Source organism: Chionomys nivalis, chromosome 7, assembly GCF_950005125.1.
Source record: "Chionomys nivalis chromosome 7, mChiNiv1.1, whole genome shotgun sequence".
Lineage (NCBI taxonomy): Eukaryota > Metazoa > Chordata > Mammalia > Rodentia > Cricetidae > Chionomys > Chionomys nivalis.
The window spans coordinates 79,876,504-79,899,250 of NC_080092.1; the positions used below are offsets into that span (position 1 = coordinate 79,876,504).

General features: G+C 42.3%; 1 protein-coding gene across 1 annotated transcript; it reads right to left on the minus strand.

The window, feature by feature from the left end:
- Window positions 1–14,898: 14,898 nt before the first annotated feature.
- On the minus strand, window positions 14,899–15,915 carry Krtap29-1 (keratin associated like protein 29-1). The gene has a single exon (XM_057773547.1). It carries the CDS (start codon window positions 15,913–15,915, stop codon window positions 14,899–14,901), a length of 1,017 nt encoding a protein of 338 aa, XP_057629530.1.
- Window positions 15,916–22,747: the final 6,832 nt, after the last annotated feature.

The window sequence follows — 22,747 nt, forward strand, 5'->3', positions numbered from 1 at the left end:
GGATATAGGAAAATTTCTCTACTGCACTGGACTTCATCAATGGTTTTCATTGCACTGACTGAAAAACAGGCAGAATAATCACAGGCATTTATATATAAAAGGGTTTTATAATCATCGACGTGTTTTCAAAATAGAACAATTTAGCACATGAGGAAAATAAAAGATTAAATTATACCACTGGGAAAATCTACAGAAAAATAACATATTTAATAGTTGAATATCAGGAAATTTCCCTCATATGTGGAGAATATAAGTATATTCTGCATACCATACAAAAATGTCTTACAGTAGACTAGGGCAAAAATAATTTTCAACTGAATAAATTACTGTTAAGTAGATAAAACATCATTTATAGATATGACTATATATTGCCATTAAATACATTGAGATATGTTAATAAGAAAGAAGGGAGAGAAAGAGAGGAGGGAGAGAGAGAGAAAGAGAGGAGAGAATTGCGGTCCTACACAGCTACAATACCAGCACTTGGGAGGCTGAGGCAGACCAATCTGAGCTGCACAGTAAAACAAAAAAAAAGAAACAGAGAGATGCAAGTGAGAGGAGAAGGGGAAGGAAGAGAAGGGAAGAGAAAGGAGAGGAGATGGCAGGAGACAAGAAAAGGGGAGGAGAGGAGAGGAAAAGGGAAAAGAGGGGAGCGGGAAAGGGGAGGGGAAGGGATGGAAAGAAGAAGAAGAGAAGAGGAGGGAGCAGTTCATGACCTGACACATCTGACTCAGCGCAGTCAGGACCGAATGCAGCTACTCAGCTGGCCCAGAGCTTTCCTCATTAAACACGGAATGTCTCACATCCTGTTTAGACATGATGACTGTCCACTTGGGGGCTTCCTGTACCCCACTTTACCCCTTCTCTAGGTATCAAACAGCCTCCGAGTGCCTGGGACAGGCCTGGGATGTGAAAGGGGGAATAACTACCACAGAGACAGGGGCCTAATCATCTTAAACCAAAGTTGTGCCTGACCACCCTTGCCACCAGGTGTGGAGCGCATCTTTCACTGTGGCAGCAGCGTGTTGCCGCCCATCAGAGGCACTTCACAAAAGACAGGCTGTAGTGTGACCACCACCCTGACTTCTCAGATAACCAAATGACGACTGTGGCAGGAGTGTTGCTGGTGATGTAACCATCTTCCTTTTATCCGAAAATAAAAGTGTTCCTACGAACAGGTTAAGGTCTTTCAAAAGGCTCATGACATTTGAGGAACTTCTTCCTTGTCAATGTCCAAAATGAATATGGAAATTATTAATGTAAGCAACAATATGTATTAATGTAAGCAATTTGGTGTTTGGACAAAATTTGGAGACCTCACTCTCCACATCATGCCCCATTGCTGCTGCCCCCCTGTCAGCCTAGCTGTGTTACCACACCCTGACACCAGTCAGCTTGCCAGGGACCTGCACCCTGTGAAACACCCTGCCATCATCCCTCTGTGTTTGCCTGCCCACTCCAGAACTGTGGATTCAACTCCTGCCAGCCCTGCTGCAGTCTCACCTATGCTCAGACCACTCACTGCAGCCTCCCTAACTGCCCCACCGTCCTTCCTGTGTCCAGATGCTGACAGCCTTCCTGTTTCTGATCCTCTTGCCATAGAATCGTATGACAAAGCCAAGTTCCTGACAGTTAGCCTCGCACTTCCTTGGCTTCTGCTGCAAACTCCATTCCTGCACTTCGGGGAAAGGAGAAAGCCTATTGAAAATCTATACCTTGTCATGTATACAAGTAGACACACCCATACACACACACACACACACACACACACACACACACACCTTCCAATCTCATAGGTAGCCCACAAAATGGGCAGAGAATAATAGATGATTATTTTCATGACATAGTTGGGAAGAGTGACTTACCTAGCCACAGACACTTATCTAGCCACATTCAGATGACTGATATATAATAAAGGGGCACATTTATTATTTAGTTCTAATGCAAGTAGAAATAGCTCTTGCCTGCTGTTACAAGGAGAACAATTAGGGTTGTCCATCAGCAGTGGCAATTATGCCTTGTTCATGTAAGACATATTTAAGAATGTATTAGAACTGTGTGATGGATTATTTTGGTTCCAACTTGCAAACCTGAGAAGAAAGAACCCCAGTTGAGGAATTTCCTCCACTTGCTAGGACTGTGGTCATGTCTACAGGGCACTGTCTTGATTGTTAACTGAAGATGGAAAATCCCAATCCACCGGGGGCAATGAAATCCCTGAATAGCTGTGACTATGAAATTACCAATAATTACAAATTACCTAATTGCTCACACATTTTGACTTCCTTTTTTAAATTGGGACTTCAAAGATGGAGACTAAAAACAACGATTTCTTTCTGGATGTTAAAATGATCGTTTATTTCAGCAAGATTTAGGTGTTTACTATATAAGTACTGTGACAGACACCAGGGTTAACAACATGAGCAGGACCATCAAGATGTGCACCGTCATCGTCCAGAAGAATAGAAACAGGAAAAGGAATGAGCAGACCAGGAGTGAGAATCATGAACTTATATCACAAGCTTTCTAGTTACTCCTCAGTCAATGTGACAAAATACCCCAACAAGAGCAACCTAAAGGAAAAGGGACTTATTCTAGTTTACAGGTTCAAAAGGAAATGGCCCATCATAGCAGAGAAAACACAGCAGTAAGCAGGTAAGGCATAGGAGCAGAAGGCTGGCTGGTCACATTGAACCTATACTTAGGAAGGAGAACGTGAACAGGAAGTCAGATCCGGCTATAAAGCCTCAAAGCCTGCCCCCTTCTCCCAGCACTTCCTCCGGTGGGGTGCCATCTACTGCTAAGGGTTCCCTAGCCTTCTCAAACAGCACCACCCGCTGGCAACTGAGTGTTCAAACATATGAACCCTTTGGGGAACAGTTCGCATTTAAGTCACCCACATCAACCAAACAAAGGAAAAAAGAAAGAGAAACTTGTCTACACTGAATGCAGGAATTAACATGTGGCTGGGACAGGGTATGCCATTTCTCACAAACCAGAAAAGGAATGATGAGATTATGTGGGTTTCTGGTTTCGAAGTCCACAACCCAGCCTTTCCCTCCTTCCACAGTGGGAAACATGCAGGTGAACCAAGGAAAAAAGATGCACACATGAGCTCTCTTTGTATGGGCATTTTATACAGATTTCCTGGCAAGAGACAAAAAAAGCATTCATGGTGCCCTAAAGCTGGTGCCTAGGCAGGCATGATGGATGGCACATGCCTGAATCCTCAGGAGGTATCAGCAGAAGGACCACGACAAACTCAAGGCCAGCCTAGTCTACACAGCAAGTTTTCACCAGAATCAGATCCAAAGGCTAAGACCCTGTCTCAAAGACCCAAAAATAAATAAATGGGCCTCGCCGGGGTTACATACACCAGACCATCTGCATGCCTGAGTTTTCAGCCAGGAGACATTTAAACACTGGATGTGGCCACTGCTTCTCAGGAAGGCTCCTGAGGATTCTTTCCATGCCTAGGATTCCTCAAGCTCCCTAAGCATTCTGTCCTGGTCTATCATTACTAGATTGATGTATTGCTAGCCAGCTCTCCCTCTGAAGTGCACAGCATTCAACCGTGCTTCAAGGAGAACATAAACATCGCCACGGTCTAGAGTGTTCACTTTAAAGAATGCTACCTTCAGAGGACATTTGGGGCAGAATTCACGGTTCTGATCAACTTAGAAAGGATTTGGCCTTTAGCCTTGCAAACTCACAGGCACAGTGTTGTTTACATGCCAAGGATGAAGCCAGCGCCTGGAGCAAAAGCCCATAAAGCAAGGGCGTCTGTTTATTAATTTACAGTAGCCTTAGCTTATAGGAATTGCCTATCCATCATACGGCCAAGGAATCAGCACAACAGGTCAAAAGAGCAAAGTGTTGGGGGCATTGGGTATGTTTACTGCACAATGTCTCCCCAGGGAAGCATGGGAACCCAGTCCCAGGACTAAAACCCCTCCTGCATGCCTCCGTTGAGCTGGGCACTGGCAGACCTTCACACCAGCACTTCTCTGAAGTCGTGAGTTCCCATGCTTCAGCGACACCTTCACTTAGGTTACACATGTTTATATATCCGGCCAAAATCTCTGTCAGTTCTTCTGGTTTCCAAGCCGTCTTTTCTTAACATGACTTCGTAATTGAGTTTTGATCTTTTGTAAGGTAAATTCCCAGTCTGGAATGGCGTCTGACTGTGGCTCTCCGCTCATGGTAAGGCTTTGCTAACACAGCTGTGCCACGAATACCCATGGTGGAATTTATCTTTTGGTATAGCTTTACTATCTCTTCATGGTATTTCTCAGTGTATTATAATTGGAGTTTTATTTAACTTTCTCTTATCTTCTAAGGTCTTTAAAATTGGGAATTCTCAGTGAGGTAGAACTATCATTATAATGATAAAGTAGAATTGTCATCACAGTGTTTCCTAGGCTGTGTATGTATACATGTATGACTGTATGTGTATATGTGTATGCATATATGTATGTATATGTGTGTAAGTATACATGTATGTATGCATATGTTTGTGCCTCCATTCATCAGATTAACACCTAATATCATCTATTTCTTATAACTCACATGTACATCATATTTTTCCTCCTTAAATATAGCATATTAGCTATTATATCATAATTAAATTAGTGTTCTTATCATTTAAATCAAACATAAAAGATCATCTGTGATTATCTTCCCTTTAATACATTTTTATTTGTTCCTTGAGAAATTCATACATAGAAATTAAATGGAATAAAATAGGAATTTTTTGTTTTTTTTTTTTAAACAGGGTTTCTCTGTGTAGCTTTGGTGCCTTTCCGGGAATTCACTCTGTAGACCAGGCTGTCTTCAAACTCACAGAGATCCACCTGCCTCTGCATCCTGAGTGCTGGGATTAAAGGCATACACCACTACCACCCAGCAAAATAGGATTTTTTTATATGTCTGACATTGATGCAAACACAGGCAAATCTTGTAAGGAATATTTGTCTTGAACTTAGATCCTTTTTCTGGCACTCTTTAAATTTCTTGAGCATCCTGGCATTGGGCCATTACTCTTCGGTACCCGAGCTTGCCATTCTCTCATCTCAGCTGGCCCTAGCGGTCCTTTGTCCCCTGGCTTCCGTCAGGCCTGTGCATAAAATCTGTAATTTTCAGTCACCCATCCTTCCCTTCTCAACAACTATACTGTTAGTAGCTTATAGAAAGATTTTTTATTTTTTTCCTTCTTTTTTTATTAAAAATTTCAGCCTCCTCCCTGCCTCCCTTTTCCCTCCTCCTCCCCCCACTCCCCATACCCCACTCCCCTTCCCCTCCCTCTCCAGTCCAAAGAGCAGTCAGGGTTCCCTGTCCTATGGGCAGTCCAAGGTCCCCCCCCCCCCCGCTCCATCCAGGTCTAGGAAGGTGAGCATCCAAACAGGCTAGGCTCCCCCAAAGCCCGTACACGCAGTAGGATCAAAACCCAGTGCCATTGTCCTTGGCTTCTCAGCAGCCCTCATTGTCCACCATATTCAGAGAGTCTGGTTTTATCCCATGTTTTTTCAGTCCCAATAGATCAGCCCCACCATCTCTGTGGGTGCCCCCATTGTGGTCTTGACTTCCTTGCTCATGTTCTCCCTCCTTCTGTTCCTCATTTGGACCTTGGGAGCTCAGTCCATTGCTCCAATGTGGGTGTCTGTCTCTATCTCCATCCATCGCCAGATGAAGGTTCTATGGTGATATGCAAGATATTCATTAGTACAGCTATAGGATCAGGCCATTTCAGGAACTGTGTCCATTTCCAGAACAGTGAACCCTAGACAGTGGGCCTTACCCAGCCTCAAAATGGACACAGGGATGTCTTCCCCTCTCCAGAATACCATTGAGACACCTCAGTTTACAACACAGGAATGAAGTTACTTACGGGATGCTTCCTCCCCCTGAGAGGCATAAACTGGAAGGCCTGGGTTGTATAAATAACTTGATAAGCAGGGCAAGCATTCTTGTCTGTCTTTTATTATCACGGTACTCACAGTGGTTGTAACCTGACAACCTACAGACCCTTCTTAAAAAAAAAAAAAAAAAAAAAAAAAAAAAAAAAAAATTCCTCATCCGGGAATCCAGCTCTTTATCTTAAGCCAGATTCTTGCTTACAACAAAGACTCGGACAAAAAGGAACAAATTTCAATGATGTCAAACTCTTGAGGCTGATTCTCAGCAGAATTAACCCAGTTCTACCTAAGCACTCCAGCTTAATAGTAATAATAGTAATAAATAAAACAGAGCACAAATATACTAAGTATATGAAGCAAACAGTCCATTAAGACTCAAAATCAATCCCCCATGAGACAGTCTTCCCACACACAAATAAGTAAGTAAATGAACAAATAAGATTTCAATTAAGATTTAATGGTAAAAATGATTATTATGGCCTAAGAATCCTACTCAATGCTACCTGTGTATTAAAAAAATAATATGAGGCCAGGCATGGTGGCATATACCTGTAATCCCAGCATTTGAGAAGCAGAGGCTGGGGGAATCTCAAGTTCCAACCAGCCTGAGCTACACAGTGAGTTCCAGGCTAGCCTGGGCTAACACTATGAGAAAAGCACAAATGTGTGTGTTTACATACATGTACACAGACTGAAAACATATACACATATCAAGAATAGTTTACCTTTATACATATATATATATATACCTTTATAGCAGAAAAATAGAGAATTGAGATGTTTCCTTCTGAATTGAAGTGGGAAAATGGGAAAGACAGAGAGACAGAGAGACAGACAGACACAGACATTAACACACCACAAAGACAGAGATAGAAAGAGAGGTGGTAGAAGATTTTAATTCTGCTGGATTTTAATGTTACAGCTGTAACTGAATAGAAAAAAACATGAGATTTGCTATGTGGTAAGCACCTCCAGGTGGTATTGCGATTTGTTGCTGCATCTGTAGCCAGCCCTCATTGAATTCACGATCCACAAACTCTAAACACACCAACACCTAGAAGACAGATATAGATTTCAAAATGGAGTCTGGCATTCTTGGTAAACAGTGGAAGCTGAGATAGGACTGACCACTCCTGAAAGAAAAGAGCACAAGGAATGTCTGTGTTATGCTGGAAACATGCGTCTTTTCGGATGATGGGGAAAGGCTGTGTCCCAAAAACATAACCACTCGCAGACACTGAGGTCTGTGCCCATGTCACTGCGCGGTCTGCATGCTAGGTCCAGAGCAGTTAAAGGCTGGAAGTGTCACACACTGGTCTTTGGGGAAATCTTAGAAAACAAGAGATGCTCAGTATGTTGAGACAGGCAAATAGCATGCCAGGTGTTCAAGTTCCTGCAGGTTATATACCTCTAAGCTTGATCTTCTCGCAGGAAAAAAAAAATCCTAGCATGGCTTGTTCAAAGGACTCTGTGAGTGTGAGAAAAGAGAAAACATACCACCAATTAGACCAAGACTTTTCAAACCATTCAACTGTTTATTTTTACTAGATTATGCTGATAAGTTAAACTTGACGGAAATGATTCTGGATTCTTTGAGACAGTTGAAAGACCTTTCCTGATGCCTTAGGAAAACAATAAGGAGGTAGAGATGAAATCCAATGGCAGTTTGCCCAGACCTGTTTCGTTGCTCTTAGCATCTTATTTCATCCAGTACTAATGAGAATTTAACCCCAGTTCAAGCAGAGATCCCAGTTAGGAAATGTGTCAGAGGGATAGTTTCACAGACAGCCTGTCACCAATGCACAGGACCGCCTAGAATAGAATTTCAGAGCATCAGGAGATTGCTGGGGAAGAGACATACTCACATATTAAGTTCTTACCCTTCCTTGACCCAGATACCAAGCTATGTTTCTGTCCCCACAGAGATGCCAAGATATTACATGTTTGTTGTTACGAACCATTGCATTTTGAAATTTATTTTGCAGCATAGATCATTAACACAATTAAACGGATCCCAGGTATAAAATGTACAATTCTTGTGCACATGTGTACGCATGTATGTGGGGTGTGTGTTTGTGTGTGTGTGTGTGTACAGGTGCATGTGCACATGTGTGTGCTTATAAGGACCAGAGGTCAACTTCAAGAATCATTTCTCAGGAGCTATTCCCCTTGTTTTTTGAGACAGTCTCCTACTGTGGGCTTCTGTGCAGCAGCCAGCACCCTCACAGATTCCCCTGTACCTGCCTCCCCAGCACTAGGATTTCAAGTGCCGTCACCATGCCTTTTATGTAAGCCCTGATAATCAAGCTCAGGCTTGCATGCTTTCACAGCAAGCCCTTTACCACCTGGGCCAACTCCCCAGCCCCCAAATGCAGAGCTCTTGAAAGCAACCTGGGATAAAAACCAACAAAGGACACAATTTTGTGTTGCCTATGTAAATCCTGAACTTAGAAACCCTGCACTGAATGCTGTTTCCACGCCTTGTGAGTAGTACAGACTATCTCCAGGCTTAGATAAATAACGGTGGCAAGAACGACACACAATGAAGTTACAGAAGAGGTTGCATCTGAGAATAGAAATGAACTAAAAGAAGACACAAAGGGACATCACAGCCATGAACAATGCTTTATTTCGATTATATTTCTTTAAAGATCCAAAGCAGATGTAAAAAGAAACAAACAAACAAACAACAGAAGGAGGGCAGGAGGAGGGAGAGGGGGAGGGAAGGAGGGAAGAAAGGAAGGAAAAAGAAAATGTCTATTGTGTCTATTGTTGGTTAGGTGTTGATGTGTTTCTCCTGAGTTTTTAAAATTGCTCTTCCACTCCAGGCTTAAGTGTAAATGAGGACTTAGTTACGAGCATGTTCAGGCTAGGCAGAATGCTGCTCATAACAGGAGGTTCGGATGTTTTATGGGCAAGTTCTAGCAAACCTACAAGGAGCAAATAAATGCCACGCTATCTGAACTGACGCCAAGCATGATAAACAAAATAAAACACAGATCTTCCCAACCCATCTTTTATACCCATTATGTTTAGAGCCTACAGTTAGTGTGCTGGCAGAGGACCAGCAATAAGTTGAGAAACCAATAACCAAGACAATAAAAAGAATAAGGCAGTCAGATCTGGTAGCCCAGTTGCTAGTTTAATAGCTAATTCTAGCTACTTGGGATACTGGGGCAGAAAGGTCTCAAGTTCAAGACCTGCCAGAGGTATAGAATAAGTTCAAAGCAACCCTTGAACTCAAAACTTTTGAACAGTTACAGTTCAGGGGTTCAACACTTGCCAAGCATGTGGAAAACTGAAGATTCAATCCCAGGACTGTAAAAACTAATTAATTTATTTACCAAAATAAACTTGATAAGTCAAAAATGTTGCAAAATGAAATTTGAAAACTTAGTTATGCTGACATTTGGTATGCATAATGAAAGAATGAAAGTATCTGAAGAGATGGACCCTGCCCCTGAAACACCATAACATAAGGAAGAGCATAGAACATTCCAAACAGTAAAGGATAAGAGGCACCCTACATCCCAGGTCCCATCTCTTCTCCAGCAAGGCTGCAGTCTCATCTCTGCCTGTTCCTAATGTTCACCTGAGACGCCAGGCGCAAATAATTGATAATTGTGATTGACACTTCAACCAACAGCAGAATTGAAAACTGATTCATGAAATTGAGAGTCTAGAAATAAGCACGAATACCTAAGGTCAGCTGATTTTAGAGAGGCGGTCTAAGGCCACCCAACGAAAAGAGAATGGTCTTTTCCACAGAGCTTCAATGACCAGACAGATATATCCCCCCCCAAAAAAAAAACTTCACATTTTTCTGTTCTAAATTTGTTTTTAATCCCTTCCTGTCTCAACAAAAACATATATGGAATCAATACCACAATGGTGCTTTGTGTGAGGTAAAAGAAAACCCTCCTGTTCTTGTCATTCCATGGGAGGCAGAAGGGTTCTAGACCCCTGTGTGCAGGGAATTCATGGTTTTTCTCCTTTTTTCTCTGTATATTGACTCAGAGAATTCCACAGTGTCTCTCTATGAATATGAACAGTTAGCATTTGACAATACATGTCTACTTTCTCTTGTGTAATTTTTAACTGTAAAAACCATAGGTTATAGTGTTCTAGGGAGCTCTCTCAGTGAGTAGGGCTTCTTGCCATGCATGTATGAAGACCTGAGCACCCACATAGAGTCAGGAATAGTCAAGCATTTGGCCTATAACCACAGCACTATGTGGGGCAGGAAAAAAGACTTACCTGAGGCTTGTTAGTTAAAAATCCAGCACCAGGTTCAGTGATGACTCCTTCTCTAGATAAGAAAACAGAGATAGAGCAGGACCCCTAACATCCTCTTTTGATTTCCACACACATATGCATGGACATGCTCATATCCACACACATACGCATGGGCATGTTCAAATCCACACACACACACATGCATTGGCATGCTCATATCCACATACATATGCATTAGCCTGCTCAGATCCACATACATATGCTTGGGTATGCTCATATCCAAATTCATATGCGTGGGCATGTTCAAATCCACACACACATGCATGGGCATGCTCATATCCACACACATGTGCATGCTCAGATCCACACACATATGCATGGGCATGCTCAGATTCACACACATATGCTTGGGAATGTTCATATCCAAACATATATGCATGGACATGCTCATATCCATGTACATGTGCATATACACGCTCATATCCACATACATATGCATGGACTTGCTCATATCCACACACATGTGTATAGATATGCTCATATACACATTTACATGGACTTGTTCATATCCACACACATATGTATGGGCATCCTCATATCCACACATTATGCATGGACATGCTCACATCCATGCACATATGCTCATGAACCACACCCATATACACACACCAAGCGAGGTAAAGGAGGTCAACAAAAGCTAGATTTGAGATGTTGAGCAGGTTAAGTGAGTATTCTGACAGCACAGCTCCTCCTCTGGTGTGGCTAATTTTGAAGTTTAACAGATATCCTTGCAGTTAAGGTGACACTTTCAAAATAAAATTCCCAAGCCAGCAAGATGGCTCAAAAGAGAAAAGCACAAGAATGATGACCTCGATTTGATGGTCAGCACCCACATGATGGATGAAGAGATCTGACTCCCACAAGTTCTCTAACCTCTGCATGACCATTATGGCATGTGCCCACACACGTACATATATGCAAAATAAAATAAATAAGTGCAATTTCTTTTTATTAGATTTCTGTCCAAATGAAGGAGTGGCACACGCCTTTAATCCCAGCCCTTGGGAAGCAGAGGCAGGTGGATCTCTTTGAGTTTCAGGTTAGCCAAGACTATGCAGGGGAAGAAGCTGCTAATGATGACTTGAACTCAATGGGAGAGTCATCAGAACCTGTGTGACTTATTTAGAGCTGACAATTCCTATGATAACTTAGTTTGTTTTTTTTATTTAAAATAAATTTAACCATTCTATTATTCTGTATTCATCAAACTAGTAAGGATTACACAGGTTTTCCTCATTTTCTGGTATTTTCTTTTTCTAATTTTTATTTTTACTTAAAAATTTCCACCTCCTCCCCTCTTCCTATTTCCTCCCCCTCTCCCCAACCCCCTCCCCCTCCCTCTCCAGTTCAAAGAGCAGTCAGGGTTCCCTGCCCTGTGGGAAGTCCAAGGTCCTCCCCGCTCCATCCAGGTCTAGGAAGGTGAGCATCCAAACAGACTAGGCTCCCACAAAGCCAGTACATGTAGTAGGATCAAAAACCAGTGCCATTGCCCTTGGCTTCTCAGTCAGTCCTCCTTGTCCAACACGTTCAGAGTCCAGTTTGATCACATGTTTAGTTTATTCTTCAATCTATTCCTGTTTTTCCATGGATAGAAAAAAAAGGTGATCCATTTTAAACTTTAAATGTGTAAAGGCTGTTTTATTAAAATACAACTAAATGTGCACACAAAGAACTGGACACCTTTCTCTTGGGATAGAGCTAACTGTGCCCTTTGAAGTTTGACTTCTATAACAGCATCATCCTCAGCTTTGGTCTCCCTAACTTCATATTTTGTAGGCACATTGTAGGCTAACCAACAGGCTATGCAAATTGACTAAGGGGATCTGAATCAGTATCTTAATGTTTCTATAGCTGTGTAAGGTGGGAATAGTTTGCTGGTATAGAGTTCTACCCTTGCCTATTTTTCAATCTCAATCTGTCACTTTTTTGAAGCAAGATTTAGTTATCTCAATACTATGGTGACTGTGTCTGCTAGTATTGTCACACAGACCTGTTGTTGGATGTCATGGTGTACAGAGGGCAGCTACTGGGAACAATATAAATGGTGACCAAGAAGATGGGCTGTCAGAGTAAGAGTCCTCACTGGTGAACAGGAGTACTTTGACTCTTAAGTCCTGAGTGTGTAACAGAAAGTTCTCCAATGTAACTGTGTGGATCTGAACTTTGCTCAATGCCATCGTGAGAGAGAAAAAGCTATTGAATACCTAAGCTTTTCACTGCTGGAAAACAGAGCTAAAATTTGATGCCTTCTCAAACTCAACACTTTCTGATATATAAACTTTCTGAATGAACCTACCCCATCAATAAACAGGGGGCAATTAAAACCTGTCTGTGTAGATGGTGTGTCATTTCTGCACAGGTCTCTGTTTAATTGGTGTATGTTTGTCAGGAATCTTGCCCTAGTGAAGAAACATACTTAATATTTTTTAGTTTTTTTTTTTTAAACTGGCCATTGTGGAGACCCAAAAATGTGAGCCTAATCTGCCTTGCCTGCAGTCAGAGAGTTTGAGCTTATTCAAAGTTGTTGACAATAACTGTGGCTACACACCCTGACTTCGGATATAGTTACTTGGTGGTTTGGACTTTTAGATGGCCCGTAGAGGCAGATCCACTCCACCCTGATCAAAGGTCAGAGAATTCAAGCAGACTTCTTCTCCTTCTTTGGAAATAGGAGGTTTGATCTACAGAAGTGGCTGCCTCCAGGATACTTGGTCCAGAGTGGTTTTACTGCCTAAACAACAGAATGCTTTTCTCATGAATTACTGTCTTGATGTCTCAAAGTATTGAAGCAAGTAGCTGTTCTAGTTATCCATTGTATCATGTTAAAGCAGTCTTTTGCTTCCCCTCTTTTTTTATTGGTGCATAAAAATGTATGGAAAATTAAACACAGGAGTACTCAGAACTCAGTATGTAGCAGGCAGTGAGTTGCCCTCCCCATACTATTCTATGTCTCTGTATTTCTTTATCATTGTTCCTCCTACCTAACACTTATAATCCTCACGCCCCTACCCTGGAACATATGAACCTGCCATGGCTAGGACCACGGCAGAAGTTACCCCAAAAATGTGGCTCACGACATATTCAACCCAACGTGGTGCAGCTTATGACAGGACATTAAATAAGTTGATTGTAAAAAGACTCAGCCAAGCAGTAGTGGTGCATGGCTTTAATCTCATCACTCGGGAGTCAGAGTCAGGCAGATCTCTGGGTTCAGGACAACCTGGTCTTTAGAGCAAGTTCCAGGACAGCCAAGGCTACACAGAGAAATCCTGTGTCTTAGTTAAAGTTTCTATTGCTGTAAAAATACACCATGGCCACAGCAACTCTTATAAAGGGAAACGTTAAATTGGGGTGGCTCTCTTGCAGCTTAGAGGTTTAGTCCATTTTCATCATGGCAGGAATCAAGGCATCATGCAGACAGACATGGTGTTGGAGAAGGAGAGGAAAGTTCTACATCTGGCAGGCAACAGGAAGTGATCTGTCTCACTGGGTGTGGCTTGAGCATATACGAGACCTCAAAGCCCACCTCCAGAGTGACACACTTCTCCCAACAAGATCACACCTCTTAAGAGTGTCACCCCCTTTGGAGGCCATTTGTTTTCAAACTACTGCACCCTGTCTCAGACAAAAACAAACAAGCACACCTACTATTAAGTGAGTTAGCCCTAAACTGTCCTCCATGACAAATATCTCAGATTTATTTACTTATTTATATGTGGGTGGGATTAATCTGGTTTGGTTTGATGTAGCCCAAGGTGATATGGAATTCATTGTGTAGCTGAAGATGACCATTTCTCCTCACAGGTGCTGGGACTGGAAATATGCATGCACCACCATGCCTGGTTTACCCAGGGCTTCTTGCATGGCAGGCAAGCACCTTATCAACTCAGTTGCATCCCTGGTCGGTTCAGTTATTTTTGTGATAGGATCTCCTCTGTACCCTGGGCAGCCTGGAACTCACTATCCTCTTAGCCTGCAGGGTGCCAGGTTTAAAGGCATGAGGCTCCATACTCATCCCCTAGGTTTATACTAACCTATAGCTTTCCCGAATTATCTCTGTCTTTGGTTTTTAAATTCCACTCATTATGGGGAAACTGAGGCCACTCAGTTCCAAAGAATTCTTGGTGGTGAAGAGGTTAGAAATCAGATAATAATCCTTCCTCCCAGCTTGAGCATCTATAGTTCCAGACACCTGTTACCCACGCAGATCAATGCAGACCGACTAACCAGAGGGCTCAGCGTCACTGTATTCAAATGTGACCCAAACGAAATCCTGGTAGGAATACAGTGTGGAAAAGAATGAAAGCAGTCTATAAGTCTTAATCATTATACTTAACCACTGACATTTATTAGCAGTTGGTAGCAAAAGCATCTCCAGAAAGACCAGACAAAATCAAAAGAAAGGAGAATCGGGAAGAAGGCTTTGCTGACGTGAAATGAACTGACATCAGGAAATGTATGCTGTAGAGCAGACCATGCCTGCTGACACGTCATCCTGGGGTAAGAAGATCTCCTCAGAGCTGACAAGCTCTCTCCTCGGAGAACAGGCAGTAGCATCTGCGCAGGGCTGGAGGCAGGCACCCACAGGACGGCTCCACGCGTGTGGACTGTAGCACATCCTCAGAAGAGCTGTGTGTGTCCCCTCAGGAAGACTGGCCCCAAGGAGGCTGGAGTCTCAGCTAGGTTGTCAGGAAGTGGACACGCTGGTGCCCCCTTGGCACACATTTGGAGAAGTTGGTGGACAGCAACCGGGGCCACTGCCGGAAGGTTTGCCTAAACCAGTCACACAGCAAGGGGGCAGGCAAGGAGACGGGCAGCCACTCTGATGGGAAGTGGGCCCACCACAAAACGGCCGGCCAGCACATGAAGCCGATTTACTGTTGCTCTTGACACAACAGGGGGACTGGCAGGTAACCACTGGCTGACAGATGAAGGCGATTGAAGGTGCTGGTGAACAGGGATGTGGCTGGCAAGAGGACACACAACAAGTTTGACTGCAAGAACTGAGCATGCAAGTTAATGGCTGACAGGAGAGAGGCATGCAGGGAGCTGACTGGCAGGACTCAAGAAGATAGCAGATAGGTTGATAATAAACTGACTTGCAGAGTTGACATTCACCTTTAACGGGGTGATGCGACCCTCCTTGGCAGCAGGTTGGTTGGCACGAACCGGTCTCACAACTAGCTGGTAGGCACGGGGTTTCAGCACAGGGAGTTGCTTCAGAGCAGGGTGGCTGGCAGGATCCGTCATCACAGTAGGCTGATGTGTCACATGCTGTCTGGCATGACCCTGGTGTGCAGGCAGGTCTCCGGCCAGAGCTCTGCTGGCAGGGGCTGTTATCGCCGCACGACGTGTGACATCCAACAGATTCCAAACAGGAGGGCTGGCATGGGGCAGCTGGAAGAGGACTCCCACCGGTGTCGGGTGCACAGCAGGCTGTGTGTGAGCCTATGGGTTGGCAAACAAAACCCACACAGGAAGTCTCTGGAAAGCAGGTAGATGGACAAGAAACAGGTGCAGAGATAACTGGGGCACTGTTGGGTAGTTCGCAGTTTTCTTGATGTGTAACCAGTTGCCACGTCCTACTCTGGCAGGAGCTAGGCAGACGGAGAGCATTTCTAATGCTTCCAGCAACGGAGCATGTGGAGATGGTGGACACAGATGGGACAGTCTTGGGATTTCCAGGAGAGTGGCTGTCTGTCATGGTGGCGCAGCGAGCCTGGCTGGGAAGCTGCACGCTCAGTCTGAGTTTGTAAACGCATCTTATTCCAAGGGGATTTTATAGTCCTTCCCTGGGGTGTTGGCACTGCCCACAGCATCTTTCCCTGTTATTATGTTTATTCCTTTGCCTATAAACATCAGATTGTGCTGCAGGAGATGGGGAAGATGCCCCACTTAAAAATAGAAAACATGCCTGCTGAGCTGGGAGTTTTCTTTGCCGAATTTGAATGCACAGATGCCACCATGGAATGAGCTGTCTCTTTTAAAGGTTGTTCCCCAGCCTTACCAAAGCAGGCTTTTCCTCATTACTCTCTCATCAGCAGGCTTCCTCCAAGCTAAAGCAGCTCTTCCTTCAGGATGTGGTCCTGTGCCATTAGGACCATGGGAAGCACTGATGATGATACTGAGGGAGAGATGCGATAGCAAAGATGGAGAACAGACATTGAGTCAGTAGACCCCAAGAATAGTTCAATGTGCTCCCCTCTCTTTAGAATCTTAACTTTCAAATGGCTGCCAACAATTAAGAGCTGTAATAGCGTCCATTTTCTGCACAGTTACCGTATACAATCGGCCCCTTGGTGGCATTTTCATCTATCCTTAGCTAGTAAGTAGACTTGGCATCTCTATTTTAAAAGCAGCAAAGAAAACTCAGAGTTTAAATTATGATTAAAGCAAAATTCAAATCCAGAGTGATCATTCCCAAAAAAATCTCTGCTCATTGGATCTCCTGGGGAGGTGGAGAGAAGAGGACTCATACTGTGGGGGCTGGGATGGGGGCAGTATTCACACAGCAGGGCTGGCCCAAAAGCAGCATGTCCAGGCTCTGTGACGGAGCCATCTCCCCACTTCAGTGTGATGCTGAGTGACCCAAATGAGTAGAATGTTTTTCTCTATTTAGCCATACACCCATTTCATTTGGAAATTTAAAATATAAACATTTAGTCAAACATGGCAGACTACCGTATAATTCTGATATTTGGGAAGCTGAGGCAGAAGGATTGCTGTGAGTTCAAGTCCAGTGTGGGTTGTATAGTGAGTTCCATGTCAATCTGAACTAGTGTATGAGACACTTTTTAAATACTTCTGGGGAAGAAAAATAAACCTTCAAATATTTCATAAAGGAGTATTAACTCATAAAATGGAGGTCAACAGCAGAAATACCAGGTCATCTCCATAAAGCCTTTTAAAGGTCAAGCAATCTCTTCCAAGAAGAATTTGTGATGTTCTCTCTAGACCTGTCTCTTTTTCTCTAGACTCAACTGGGTACTGCCCCCACCAATTGACTCCAGCATCCCACAAAGTGCACCCCCTGGCCTGGTTCCTGCTGGAGGCGGGTGATGGAATGCAAAGACGATGGTGAGGGATGGCAGGCAGGACTAGTCTTGACTTCTGGCTTTGCAGCTTAATCTGTGGAACAGGTTCACTCATCACCCACATCTTCAAAGTGTCGAGACATCATTAACTATCTTGATGGCTCTTAGGTTAGCTCAGCTGCATCAGAAACAGTTGGAACTGCTGAAGATTCTGGAGAGGGCTTGGCAAAGGAGCAGCTGTGAAATCATGTCTTATTGGGATTCCCTCTTTACACTCTGTTTTAAAAGACGAGAAACTCCTAATGAGAGTCATTGTCTGGAAGACATTCACCCTTGTCATTTAAGAGCCCTTCTCCATTACTGTCTTTCCAGTCACAGCATGGACAGCTCTTCCATCACTATCTTTCTGTGGTACCATGAACCACTCTTCCATCACTGTCTTTATTGTCACGGCATGGACGGTTCCTGTATCATGGTCTTTATTGTCACGGAATGGACGGTTCCTGTATCATGGTCTTTATTGTCATGGCATGGACGGTTCCTGTATCACGGTCTTTATTGTCATGGCATGGATGGCTCCTGTATCACTGTCTCTCCGGTGGCAGCGTAGATGGCTCCTCCATCACTGCCTTTCCCCATAGCAGCATGGATGGTTCCTGGCACCTTCCTTTGCATGTTTTTCACATTGTCATCTTTAAAACTGCAGGCATCGTGCAGCCCTATAATTCTCATACTCGGGAAGCAGCCCTATAATTCTCATACTCGGGAAGCTGAGGAATATGTTTTATTCTGGAGTGTGTTTACCCCAAAGTTCTTCATCCTCCCAAGAGAAATGCATTTAGTCTCACCAAATAAGTCAACCAACTAGAAAATACAAAAATATTGGAAAAATAACATGAATTTCAATTTGAAAATGAAATTCTGTACAGAAACACAGCAGTTGTATTGATAGAAAATAGAGCTTTCTCCTGTTTTTCCTCTAAGTGATTCTGCTGTTCTTTCCTTTCCTTTAAAAAAAATACCCCAATTGAGAAATTTTTATTTTCAATCAACTTAATGTGATTGAAGACATCTACAATGCCATTCAAAGATATTTCATGACTACATCAAGAAATACAATGAGGGGGCTAGAGAGAAGACTCCGTGTTTAAGAGTGCTGGCTACACAACCATAAGGACCAGAGTTCAGATGCCACATTAAAAGTTAGACATGGCTATGGGTGCCCCAACCTGGTTAGATTTTGAGAGAGAAGAATTGCTAGTATTTGTTGGTCACCAGCCCCATGTCAGTGAGAGTCCCTGTGTCAAGAAAATAAGTCACAGAGTGATGGAATGGAATGAGTGAAGTCCTCTCCTGTCTGCAGAGCACACTCACACCTACACACACACCCGACACCTGCACACACACAGGCATGTACACCATGTATAATCTCTGTCTCTCTCTCTTTCTGTCTCTCCATCTCATATAGTGATCAATTATAATTTTTAAAAAAACAGACTTTGAACTCAACATTAAATTTAAATAATTTATGTTCCTTACTAGCTATAACTATCCTGAATGAATATATATAGATATTCATATGTGTGTATATTTATATATGTATGTATGTCCATATATATGTATGTATGTATATGGATGGATTGTTTTATACTTTAGAAACACGTATGATCATCTATGGGTTTTTTAAATCAATTAGCATCATTATTAGGGGTCATCGGTATTATTGCATATAGCTATCTTTCATTTATTTTCACTGAAGCATAATAGTTCATTGTGTTGATTAAACCACATTTAATTTGTCTCTTCATTAGCACTTGGCTTGTCAGCATTCAGATGTTTCATCATACACATAGAGGAGAAACAGGGCAGAGAGAAATCTTACCTTGAAGATTAATGGTGAATTACATGAAACACTAAGTCTTGTGCCTAGCACAGAGAATAAAAACCCTGCTCTTCTGACTTTGGAGGGAAAAAAAATTAAATTCTAATGTCCTGTTACAACAATAACTCTACCAACCATGTGCAGAAAAGTCTTGCTATTGACTTTCTCCCTCTGACATCATCTAATCTGCTAATTTTCCAATGGCTGGTTCCATGACTCTCTGGGGATGTCTGGTAACATCTGGCTAGTAAAGGACCAGAAATCATGCTTAATGATATCCAAGACTCCTCAGCAAATGACTATCCCACCCAAATGCCAAGAATGACAAAGCTAAGAAACCTTGGTCTGTCCTCCTCCTATGCCTATGATTGTTCAAGTTAGACCTGGAGGACAGGAGACCATGCTCCATTCTGTGTGAAAAGGATGTAACTGCTTTGAAGGGACTGTGTGCCTGAAGATGTGGGAAACGACATTTAAATAACAAGTGTCACTGAGGCAGTGAACTACACAGGAGAAGGACTGAGCTAGCGACCTAGGCCAGAGCAGGCCTGAGGCAGTGAACTCCACAAGAGCAGGTACAGGGGAGCAACTGTTGAGCAAGTGGTCCAGAACCAGAGCCCTCTGTTGGTCTGGGAATGAATCTGGGACTTCTGAGTGAGTGGACCTGAGTCAGGACCCCTGCAGGTGCAAGCATGAGTCTGGGACCTCAGAGTAACTAGACCTGAAACAGGACCTCTGCCTGTCTGGGCATTAGTCTGGGACCTCTAAGGGAGTAAGCAGGAACTAGAGACCTCTGCGTGTCCAGGCATGAGTCTGGGACCTCTGAGGGAGTAGGCCTGAGCCAGGTCCTCTGTGGATCAGGGAGCACCCAAGTCTGGCACCTCTGAGGGAGTATATCAGAGTCAGAGACCTTTGCAGGACCAACCCCAAGCCAGGAACCTGTGCAACAGCAGGAGTAAATCCAGACCAGGGACATTTACCCAAACAGGTCTGATCTGGAATCCTAGGTCAGAGCAGGACTGAGACAGCAATCTTCCCGGGAGTGCTGAGAAATCTCCAGGAACACAGAGTGACTAACAGGGTAACTGGAACTGTGGCACTGACTGCATCACAAGGAACAACCATCTGAGCCTCAGATCCACTGGTACCTGGAAGATTAATCACCAGAGTCACAGACAGCCCCAACTACACCAATTAGAGGAAAGATGAGTAGACAAGGTAAGAACACAGGCAAAAACACAAAGAGCAATGTGACACCAGTAAAATCTAGTGATCCTATAAACAGCAAGACTTGAACAATCAAATATAGATCAAGCAGAAGAAAATGACCTAAAAAAAATAACTTTAGGAGAATGACTGAGGCTCTTAAAGAGTAATTGAGAAATTCCCTCAAAGAAATGGAGAAAAAGACAAAAAATTGGATGACATCAACAAATCCCTTAAAGAAAACCAAGAAAAAGCAATCAAACATATGAAAGAAACTATTCAAGACTTGAAAACTGAAATAGAGACAATAAAGAAAACAAAGCCGAGGGAATTATAGAAACAGAAATCATGAGAAAACAATCAGAAACCACAAATGCAAGCTTAAACAGCAGAATACAAGAGATGGAAGAGAGAATCTCAAGTGCTGAAGATACAATAAGGGAAATATAAGCTCATCAGTCAAAGAAAACATTAAATCTAACAAAAGTTTAACACAAAATATCCAGGAAATATGAGACACCATAAAAAGACAAAACCTAAGAATAATAGGTATAGAAAAATGAGGGGAAATTCAACTCAAAGGCACAGAAAATATATTTAACAAAATCATAGAAGAAAACATTCCCAACCTAAAAAACAATATGCCTATGAAGATACAAGAAACATACAGAACACAAAATAGACTGGATCAAAAAAACAAAGTCCCCTCACCAAATAATAATCAGAACACTAAACATACAGAATAAAGAAAGAATATTGAGAGCTGCAAAAGAAAAAGGCTAAGTAACATATAAAGGCAGACCTATCAGAATTACACTTGACTTCTAAATGGAGACAATGAAAGCCAGAAAGTCCTGGTCAAAGGTTATGCAGATATTAAGAGACCTCAGATGCCAGCCCGGACAACTATACCCAGCAAAACTTTCAATCACTATGGAAGGACAAAACAAGATATTCCATGGAAAAGGCAGATTTAACCAATACCTAGTCACAAACCCAGCCCTACACAAAGTACTAGAAGGAAAATTCCAACCCAAGGAAGTAGTTACATCAACAAAAACACAGATAATTGATGATATCACAGCAGCAAATCCCAAAGAAGGGAAAAAACAGACAAATAAACATCACCAACAATGAAAACTAAATTAACCAGAAATAACAATCACTAGTCATTAATATCCCTTAATGTAAATGGACTCAACTCATCTATAAAAAGAAACAGGCTAACAGATTGGAAATGAAAACAGATTTTATCCTTCTGCTGCATACAAGAAACATACCTCAACCTCAAAGACAGTCAGCACCTCAGAGTAAAAGGTTGGGGGAAAAAATTTCCAATCAAATAGGCCTAAGAAACAAGCTGGTGTAGCTATCCTAATATCTAACAAAATAGAATTCAAACTGAAATCAATCAAAAGAGACAAAGAAGGACAATTCATATTGGTCACAGAAAAATCCATCAAGAGTAAATCTCAATACTGAACATCTATGACCCAAATACAAGGACACCCTCATATGTAAAAGAAATACTTCTAAAGCTTAAATCATACATTAAACAGCACACACTAATAGTGGGAGACTTCAACACTCCACTCTCACCACTGGACAGATCAGTCAGACAAAAAAATTAACAGAGAAATAATGGCACTAACAGATATTATGACTCAAATGAGCTTAACAGATATCTATAAAATATTCCATCCAAACATAAAATAATATACCTTCTTTTCAGCACCTCATGGAGCCTTCTCAAAAATTGACCACATACTCGGTAACAAAACAAACCTCAACAGATACAAAAATAAAAAAGAATAACCCCATGTATCTTATCAGATCACCATGGTTTAAAACTGGAATTCAACAGCAACACTAATTACAGAAAGCCCACAAACACAATGAAATTAAACAATGCTCACCTGAAGCATCAATGGGTCAAGAAAGAAATAAAGGGAGAAATTAAGGACTTACTAAAATTCAATGAAAATGATCACACAACATACCCGAATTTATGGGGCACAATGAAAGCAGCATTAAGAGGAAGGTTAATAGCACTAAATGCCTACATAAAAAAAAACTGGTAAAATCCCACATTAGTGAATTAACAGAATATTTGAAAACTTTAGAGCAAAAAGAAACAAACTCACCCAAGAGATCTAGATGGCAGAAAATAATCAAATTGATAACTGAAATCAACAAATAGAAACAAAGAAAACAATACAAAGAATCAATGATACAAAGAGATGGTTCCTCAAGAAAATCAACAAAATAGACAAAACTTTATCCAAACTAACCAAAAGGCAGAGAGAGAATATCTAAGTTAACAAAATCAGAAATGAAAAGAGAGACATAACAGACATGGAGAAAATCAGAGAATCATTAAGTCATATTTTGAAAACTGTACTCCACAAAATTGG